General features: G+C 40.4%; 2 protein-coding genes across 4 annotated transcripts; one reads left to right on the forward strand and one right to left on the reverse strand.

Moving 5' to 3' along the window:
* Nucleotide 1: 1 nt before the first annotated feature.
* LOC128893099 (protein AF-10) lies at nt 2-8,016 on the reverse strand. Of its 3 annotated transcripts, XM_054153892.1 has the most exons (14): nt 7,880-8,016; nt 7,705-7,784; nt 7,411-7,575; nt 7,129-7,326; nt 6,936-7,053; nt 6,406-6,764; nt 5,963-6,294; nt 3,872-4,339; nt 3,620-3,803; nt 3,326-3,542; nt 2,939-3,091; nt 2,579-2,843; nt 2,371-2,499; nt 2-2,290 (listed from the first exon to the last, which is right to left on the reverse strand). In XM_054153892.1, the coding sequence occupies exons 1-14, from the start codon at nt 7,986-7,988 to the stop codon at nt 2,140-2,142; spliced, it is 2,928 nt and encodes a 975-aa protein (XP_054009867.1). In that variant the 5' UTR covers nt 7,989-8,016; the 3' UTR covers nt 2-2,139. The 3 variants fall into 3 exon arrangements, with proteins under 3 accessions (XP_054009867.1, XP_054009866.1, XP_054009865.1); XM_054153891.1 differs by having other exon boundaries at nt 2-2,167; nt 6,406-7,053; XM_054153890.1 differs by having other exon boundaries at nt 6,406-7,053.
* Nucleotides 8,017-8,196: 180 nt separating this feature from the next.
* On the forward strand, nt 8,197-10,001 carry LOC128893126 (uncharacterized). The gene is made up of 2 exons (XM_054153943.1): nt 8,197-8,331; nt 8,849-10,001. The coding sequence occupies exon 2, from the start codon at nt 8,859-8,861 to the stop codon at nt 9,561-9,563; it is 705 nt and encodes a 234-aa protein (XP_054009918.1). The 5' UTR covers nt 8,197-8,331; nt 8,849-8,858; the 3' UTR covers nt 9,564-10,001.
* The last annotated feature ends 72 nt before the right edge of the window (nt 10,002-10,073 follow it).

Below are 10,073 nucleotides of genomic sequence, written 5' to 3' on the forward strand. Positions count from 1 at the left end.
TTCCTATAAAAGGAGAAGCTTGGTCTTCTAGTTACAAATACTCTAACAGCTCCAATGGAGGTTTATTTTAACCCTTTGCGATCCAAATTTTTCTCATTTTCTCTAGTCTTCAAGCAAAATTTCGTCCTATAAATTCTCCCAACAGTTTTCTGTACTCTCGTAAGAAATTTTGATTACGTATCTACCATTCGGTTACCATTACAGTGATCGATAAAGATTACACTGTCCCTTATGATTCAAACCAAGTATTCGATGCCATAGAGAAAGGTAAGGTACCAGCAATGAAGGAAGATGAATTGCAAAATAAACCCGCTGTGTTCACAAACGAAGCGTGTGAAACCTATAATGTACAATATTGAAACACTCCTCGAGCAAACTTGAGGAAAAACTTATGAAACGTTAAGGCTCCGAGCCAATATGGTTGCCACGACTCACGGTACAGCTCTATCAGTCAATCGAGAACCAAATTGAAGTAGAAGCAATTACACGTTTAAGATATTCGAGACTTTCATGGCTCGGTTCTTTATGGTTGATATTAAATGAGGCTTATTCATTTGAGTAAAATACTTCAACGTTTAATCATCATTGCACTTCCTTACAAATTAGGTAGGTATTTATTGGAATCTATTAACGGTGTTGTTGATTCGTCTACTTATAGTGCTCAACATTTAGAAACAAACAATGCTTTTAATATACCTGTTCACAGTATGCAAAAGTTAATATCAACCTAGATCGATATAGACTAATGTAAAAAGTTCTCTTCTAAAGTGTAGACTCTTTTTAAATAGGCCGGCAGTTAAAGTATAAATATGAGCCAAGTTATAGTACGATATCAGCACCGATATCGGTGTGTCATTTGAACCCTGAAGAAGCTAGCTGCAACGTACAAGTATCTTACTCAAAAGACACGGCTTATACTAGAAAGCCTCGATTAATATCAATTATACATTTGCTACGGAGAGGAGCTTAATAATCGACCTGTCTCACGGCGACGCTTTATTGGTGGAAGGCAGTGCTCGTGTTGTACTTCTAAGTATGTTTTATGTATAAGATTAGAATATACATCGTCTAGTTGTGAGACAGATCGATTCCGCATTAAAATCTACTATAAAAGGTCTACTATCAAAGGTGCAGCCTTTGTCGACAGTGGTGTTCTAAAGAGACCCCCCCCCTCCCCCCTCCCCCCTTCCCACCAAAATTAACAGCATGGCATTTGAATCTGCAGAGCGCTTGAAATAAAGGATTCAGGGGCAGGAGGATATTCTGTATTTACCAGAGTAAAAAAGTTTGGTCAAATGGAAAGTATACTTTTTTCAAGTATACAGAGTCACTTAACAACAATGGGCAATTGAAATCATTCAACTTTGTTGACTTTGCATTTCCCGACTCGAATTAACAATCACTTCCTCCGAATCCCGAATCCTTTCCTTTCTTACCAACAAAAAGAATAAAAATCGTGGAAAGTTGGTGAAACGTTTTTGTGAGAAATGCCTCTGTATAAAACGACGGGTGAACTTTGTCGTACCACCAGACTTACACGCGGTCACCTTCCGTTAAAATGTACATCTACTTGTAAATATTATTGCTATTCTCGTCGCGGTAGATTAACTTACAATCTAAGATTTGTACATCTGCGGATTTCCCGTTTATTTTTCTCTTTCATCATGATGCCGACGATGGAAAGATTGTCTTAGACGTGCTCAACGACGCGTAACCAAGGAGAAACGAAAAAGGAAAACCAACATATAAAGTGCCTCCCCTTTTTGCTTGTGAAACTATCCCTAATTGTCGTGCTCGTCATTTTTACATTCAGACGCCATGTCGAAAATTCTGCTTAGAAATACATAGAGTTACGTATTTAGAATTATCCACATCATCATTACTTCATAAATTAATATCATCAACTACACAGCGAACTGTGGAGTTTGATAACAAAAGTCAAAACCAAATAAAATACGATAAAATCGATTTTAAGCGACGAAGCACGTGTCGAATTGATAGCGAAGGGTGAGGCGATGAGAGTTTCCTACCCATTTTTGAGAATGGAGTACGTCTCCAGGTTGATGATTAAGCTTCATCGCTACCACGTCTGCTAATGAATGCAGGACGCTTCTATTTACTCAGTGCTTGCATTTATCTTCAGCTGGGTTTCCCAGGCGGCCCGTGGCTGGGTGGAGAAGGTCCATGAGAATGAAGATTATGAACATTACCTACTTGATTATTTGTCAGACTGGACATAGTGGATTGATACATCGAAGGCATGTAATTGCTCAATGTCTGTGGAACTGACCTAGAAGAGGACATAGATTATCGACACGGAACAGAAGAACCACGCAAAAACAAAGATTGTAGCGGGGAAGCTTTATTCACCTTGGCACTCCACGCAACGGATCCGGTGTAACAGATGAGTTCCTGACAACTCCAGAATTGCTGGCGGGTGCCGGAGACACGATATTGCTGGGTTGCCCTTGATGATACGCACTTCCTGCCGGGCTGTGTCTATTCCCAATCATCGCAGCAAGAAATAAATTTTAAAATACCTGCACCTGTGGAGTTGAGCAAAAGACAGATACGCTACCTGATTGTTGGACTTGGTTGAGGTGCCACTAACGAAGTCCTGTGTTGATATTGAGGCAGAGACGCGGCAGCTGGAGGCGAGGGATCCGGAGGTAAACCGTTCTCTAATGTTGTTGAATGATTACTGGAACTCGAATGAGGCATGTACGTGTTGTTCACTCGAGGTTCACGGTTCACTCTTGGAACTGGAGCTGCAGCTCCTGGTGGAACATCAGGGTGTGGAACATTGGGGTGAGACGGATTGACAGATGGATGTATATTGTTCGCTGCAATTGGTTTATGTAATTAAGTAATAAATTGGATATTTTTTTACAGTTGGAATTTTAATCCAAACGTGATCACGAACCACAAAAGAAATTACCTGGATGCGTACTAGGCTGAGTTGTCAGTGGGATAGCAAGTCTAGCGTTCACAGCCAATAAGTGATCTCTCCTTTGTAACAGACTATTTACATGTTCTTCTAACCTAAGGTTTTCTGCTCTTAATTGATGAAGACACGAAAGTAGGGAAGCGACTGTAAAGAACATTCCAAAGTGTTCAGTTATCAACCTTATTCCTTAGATGCATAGGATAATTTTAAGCCTAAGTAACCCACGAAGCAATGTACTTTACATTATATAAATCTCAGAATATAAACTCTGATAATAAATTCATGCAAAAATAATTGAAAACAAAACGAATAAAGAGATCTCGATTTTTTCCAATACCCATGTGACTAAAAGCATGTTTTTCCTTGCCGTACACTCACTGTCAAAATGTTGAGCCTGTTCCATCAAGAATTGACTTCCTTGTTCCCATTGCCTCTCTAGAAGTTGATCCAATGTTTGGGGTATCGCTCCACCTCCTAGCGAACCGGTGATGGAACCAGCGCCAGTACTGGTGCTGGTGTTGGGGTTGGCATTACTTGCTGTATTAAAAACTGAAGAAAAGGATGTAGGCGGTGCACTAGCCTGATTCGACCGAATCTGCTTACAAAAAACATTACTCCTGTTATTATTATCGCTAGAAATATAATTAAATACTCAGTTTTACAAATACATACAGACGCGATCACCCGACTATGTAGTTGTGGGCCGACTAAATTCGTTGTGGAATTACTCGCTTCTGTAAAAATAGAATGTGCTTCCAGTTCTTGCGACAGGGTGTCGGACATCTTTTGTGCCATCGTCGAGGTTGGGTTCAATTGATTCCCTAACATGTGCGGTGCACTAACTCCATTCTGAAACCTGTTACATAATTTGAATTAACACAAGCACAACAGAAACTAGTATTATCTATCGGTATCGATTCTTACAGCTTAACATCTTTCTCTTCTTTAGGGTTCGTAAGCGTTGGAGTGCTTGATGCAGAAGGTGTAGGCGTCGTAGAAGCTGCACTAGCACTTTTTCTCTTTCGCCTTCCCGGTCCGTTGCTACTCATACTTTCGGATCCAGGGCTGCTCGGGGGAGACTCTTTAACTGTAGGACCCATCGTATTTGTAGAACCAGATCCGACGCTGCTAAAATGCCCACCGCTTAACGTTGGTCCTTGAATAATGGATGGTATGGGCGTTACGGACACAGCAGGCGGAGGAGTCTGATGATTACTTCTTCCTCCCCGCCTGGACGTAGTCACCACTGCGCTACTGGATACCGATGTTACTACGGAAGAACCTGTTGGTTGGGGTTGTTGTTGCAATTGCGGTTGTGGCAGTGCTGGTTGACTATTGGACGAACCACGCTTTGGTTTGCGTGTCCTCTCCTGCTTATCCGACGATTGAGAACTAAAAATGTAAATAAAATATGCATTCGTATTTACAGTTGCACATTAGATTTTTTGTTATATGGATTGATTCTGTCGCTAGTTTCCCACAGACTTCTAAACATTGCAGCGATAACCTTCTATTTGTATACATGTGTGACCCAGCGTGGATTCTTATGTCATAGTAGAAACCTATAGATGGATTGTATATATATTTACGGGGTTCTCGCTACAATGTTCACAAAACGAAAATTGAAACAATAGTGTACTTTAGACACTAGTTTATATAACTAATTACAGGAGTATGATGATATGAACAAGTTTTACAAATATTTATGAAATGCATTGCTGTATAAGAACCAATATAAACGGACCGGTGTGGTAGTGCCATTTATAACATCACGTTACTCCTTTCCTTCGTTCGTTGCCCTTGAGGCCCCTTGAGGTAGAAAAAACAAACATAACCTCAAAGTATCCTTAAAGCTACAGACGAATCACAGGAACGCTAAGAGAATCACAGTTGTTCGCGAAATTTCATGTAGCCGAGGAGTTTTCACGACTCGCGTCATATAAAAATGTAATAATTAAAAAAATTCTCTGAAATTATTTTTCCTTTTTACGGGGCACAGCGTTGTCGCGGACATCTTCCAACTATCACAATAGTTTCCAACATTTTCAAAGAAATTAGTCGTACCCCGAGTGGTGCGATATTTGCCACAGTACCGTAAATTCATAGACCATAAAATTTGTCTACCTGAACAATTTTTACGATACACGCGAAGAGGTTAGAAACAAAGTGGCTTGTTTATCCAATGGTCGGCCATTTTGATGCATACTATTTTGGCGCGTATTTTGAAATGGAGTATAATTAAACCTTTCGTGAAAAATAAAAATTACATAAATACGTAAATAAGATTACGTTGATCCTTTCCAGTCCAAAGTTTCTGATTTCAGTTGATTTCTGTCAAGTTGATACTCGATATGGAACCGTTAAGAGTTAAAGATTTGACCACGTAAAAATACGCACGAATATCTATACTAAATTATTATCTTGATTTGCATCGATATTATATTTTTTACAACGAAATGAGTCGGATAAAAGTTGTATTCTATAGAATAACAAATATTTTTATAAATGCACCAGTAGTTCCTCGTTTAAAGGCTTGATTTTGACCCTAGTTGCAAGATGCAGAGTTATTTCCACCAATGTTTAAATGTATTGTCTTTTAACGAAATTTGACATTCTTATATTTTTCATTGAACTATGTAATGAAAGTCTTACCAATGAAACGATACATTTGTTTCAATGAAAATGAGTCCAAACGCAATCCCACTGCAAACATTTTTTTCAATATAAGGAATTAGCAATTTTGAAACAATTTTATAGCGTATCCTTTGAAATGTCTTTTCCTTGCAAATATTTGCCAAGTATAATCTATTCCGTTAACTCCGTTTATGACACCATAAATAAATTATAATATAAATTATATTATGACGTTTGAAAGTTGGAGCAATTATCAATGTGCGAAGCAGAGGTCGTGCATTCTTTGTAGGAGCTAACCAAACTTAATCAAGCAGCTTGATGCCGGATAATGAATGAAATAGAAGGTTTAGGTATACAGTCTATTTGGAACGAAATACTTACCGAGATCTCTTAGCAGGTGCTTCTTCTGGAGCAAATTTCTCCGAATTCGACATTGCACTCGCCCTCAGCTCCGTGGTGGCCGCTGTGGTGATGATGCTCTGTTGCAACTGCTGATACAGGGTTGGAGCGCTCGTTACTACACTCTGCACTGTATTAGAAAGCGACGTCGCGGTCAGGGGAACGGATACGACTATGCTATTCGATGTAGTCGTCGGCGACTGGGTAACAACCGACGACTGGGACTGCGTCACAGCCATTATCACAGGTGTGGTGGATGCTTCGGTGCTGACTGGAGTGCTCGACAATGACTGGACGGGACTCTCAACTTTCAGCTAAAATATCATCAAGGTGTCATAGTATAAATTCCAGACTCGATGTAGCAGTTTTATAACGGGAAACTAATTAGAAAGAAAAAGTAATAATTTCTATTGAACTGCGCTTACCTTTTTGGATTTTTCTGGGTCTGTGGTTGTACTTAGACTAGTCGCTTCCGTTATCTGTACACTGTTGCTTGAAATCGCTTGTTGCACAATGGAGCTGACCGCAACCACGACCGAGCCACTAGCCTCCGAACTGACTGATTGGTTAGAATTCTCGTTTCCTATCACCGTCGGTGTACGAGCTCCAGTTTTTCTCTTTTTACTATGGATCGAGGTCTTGTTTGACGATGAGTTCAATTTCATTTGTCCACTGTTTTTGTGGCCAGAGTTCGAATTCGATCCCGACTTAATCATCACTGTTGTAGTAGTTGAAGTAGTGCCATCATGCCCAAAGACACTCTCCGATTGGGTGACGATTGTCTCTACGAAGTTGGAAGTTGTGAATTTACTTGAATTTGTGGTGTTGTCTTTGGGTGTGTTACGGCCGCTGCTGCTTTTGTCGTCAGCAACGCCATTTATTTCTAGACTTGGACTAGTATTGGATTTGTTTTTAGAATTGGTAGCGGATTTGGAACTTGAACTCTTTCGTTTACCACTTGACGAAGACTTTATCGGTGTTTCTGCTTCCTTTTCAGGAGACGAATCTGACGAGCCATTGTCAGCTGGTATCGGTTTGTACGGTGGTATTGTTTTTACGTTACCACCCTTTTTCTGGATATTAAATAACAAGATTGTTACTTAAATGTATAAAAGCTGTTAAATTTACCCAACAATCGCGGAACTTACCAATTTTGAATAATGATGCTGACAGTATCCGCAATACTTGACATTGTCCAAATAGTTGCCAGCCTCTTCGCAAAGCAAGCCAAGAGCTTGCGCACACGTGACATGAAATTGCTGCCTGCAGCCTGTCTTGTTGCATTGCATACATGCTCCCACATTAGCTCTGCTACCTCTCCCTTGTTCTTCGCAAATATAGCAAGACTGGAATGGCGAGTATCGTAAATGAATGTTAAGCATCTGTTACGATTACTATAAAACGTAAGATAATATCGATAATGTCCTTACTTTACTAAATCTTTCTGTCGGTATAAGTTGCAAAATAATCGGCTCCATTGTTGTTACGTTACCAAATCGAACCTCTGGTATATAAAGCGCGCAGACAACATGAGCCCACCCAGCCTGATCCGTTCTCTTAAGAGCTCCATCTCGACTGGGACACAATTCGCAACGCTGTTAAATAATAATACATGATATGACAAATGAAAACTTTGTATACTAATATTTACATAGCGATAGAATAATGTATCGGTGATTGTTTATCTTGTATTTATAAAGACAATTGGAAGTTTACCAACTTACCACACGTGCACTTCGTTCCTGTGATTCACATTTCCTGCAGTACCATGGCCCAGTTGGTACTGTGACGATACCGTAGCAAGCTGCAAAAACAATTTGTACGTAGGAATTGCACAGCTGATTGGAGCACACTCAATTCGCAGAGTACTCTGCGGAGAGTAGCGTAACATGGACAGACCTTGATGTACGGCAACGGTGCAACCTTGGCCATCGCAGTACACCAGCGGATTCTCAGTCCATCCCCTCTCGTCAGAACACACACAGCACCCTCCAAGCATCTCCTTCATGCTGTGCTCCAAGCAATTCGGAAGACGAGACTAGCATGAGGAGCTAGGCGAGCCGTTGGTAGGTACGTGGCGCGAGGTAGCCTCGCTTTCGCAATTGCATCCTGGCGACGGTTGTCCTCCTCGGCTCGATTGCCCCTCTGGTCTGTGTTCTTCGATGCTCGTGCACGCGCGTGACGCATTCAACAGTAATGAATCGTGGCTATGACCACGGTCGCGGGTTCTTTGCCGCTTGAATGGTTAGCGTCGTGGTTAGATGGATATGACAGCACCAAGAAGCGATCACGAGGCTGCGTGCATCGCGTACCACAGCGTTGAGAATTTCCTCGCGGAACGTGCTTGGACGGTTTGTTATTTACAACGGCGCTCTATTTGTTTCGCTGGGCGGCCATCTTATTTTTTGTTGTCGCGGTCAAGCTGCGCACGCGCTGCCGCGCGCTCTGCCGCGAAACCGAGAAAGCGTGTTCGATAATACGGCTACTGAAAACTGAAAACGCAACTCAACTATAACTTGTACACTGAACTATACTAACACTGGTTTTTGTACTAGTGACAGTATCGGTGGGAAAATGGCCAAGTTCCTAGTGAAAATAGTTCCCGGTGCTGCTGCTGCTAGATGGCGCCACTAACTAAACGGTCGATATTTATTGTTTCATTAATGATAATAATGTTTAAACAATATATTGTGGTGTCATAAAATAAGGAATCGTATTAATTGCGTATTTATGAAAAATACAGAATAATTTATTCAAATGTATCCGTGGTGCCATCTTACAGAAACAGTGACAACTATTTTCACTACAAACTTGGGCGTTTTCTCACCGATGGCGTCACTAGTACTAAACCAGTATTTCTCGATTCAGTCAATTTACAATGGAATCTAACAATGGTTCGCATATCATTGAATGGGCGAACCCGTCACACTTGTCCGAGATATTATCATTTCTATATGATAATTTTGATAGGGAGGAGACTATGTTGAAAAGTCTACGAAATAACAATGAATTAACGAGCGAAGAGAAAGAATCGATGAGAATCGATCACGAGCGACTGATAAGAGCAATATCTGTCTTCTCGCCTTGCTTGGTAGCTTTGGACAAACTGTCTAAAAAAATAATTGGTGTTAATCTGATGATAGTTAGCAACAACTCGAAATTCGACAGCACCGATGGAGTTTCTGCCGCATTTACTAACAATCCACCGACAACCAGGTTAATGAAACAGTATTTCGACTATTTGTCAGAGATTAGCGAGAAGGCAGATTTATACGGGAAATTTCCTGATTCTAAAGCTGCCGTAGAATTTTATGCTGTCGCTGTAGACAAGAATTACAGAAGAAAGGGCCTCTCAAGGGCCCTGATGGCCGCAGGAATCTCCTTTGCAAAAGACACTCTTCAAGATGTTGGATTCGTGTTTGGAGTGTATACGTCACTATACTCTAAAAGGTCGGCAGAGAAACTAGGAATGAGGAGTGTCATGGATGTCGACCTTTTAACGTACAAGAACGCCGAAGGACGAGCTATTTTCCAGGACACTCCACCGCACAATGTCATCTCCGTCATGGTGCTAAAAATTTAGGAATTTCTTTCGCTATTCTCAAATCTAACAATTATACGAATGATAAAGATCGGATAAATACGATCAAGTTCTGTCAACGTGAGTCACTTCCGTCATACATACTTACATACGTATATGTATACAGTGAGTCCCAAAAGTATTAACTGTTGCAAACATGTAAGAAAATAATCTATTGTAGAGAACGCGATATGTGTATCGCTATACGAAGATAATTCTTAATAAAACAATGCATGTAAAAGATATTTATATAATATTTCATGGTATCCTATTTAAACACGATGTGTTGAAAGTATTTGTAGCGCGAGTTGATCGTATACGTATGTTACACAACTGGAGTGTGCAAAATGTTCATCTAGATGAAGTTTTCGATTAATGAATAAAAAATAAACTTGAATATATTCCGTTATCTTGAACTTTAACGTAAACGTGTTATATACATATATATATAACACGTATATATAGGGAGAGAGAGAGAGAGAGAGAGAGAGAGAGAGAGAGAGAGAGAGAGAG

This window comes from Hylaeus anthracinus, unplaced genomic scaffold (genome assembly GCF_026225885.1).
Source record: "Hylaeus anthracinus isolate JK02 unplaced genomic scaffold, UHH_iyHylAnth1.0_haploid 2, whole genome shotgun sequence".
NCBI classification, from domain to species: Eukaryota; Metazoa; Arthropoda; class Insecta; order Hymenoptera; family Colletidae; genus Hylaeus; species Hylaeus anthracinus.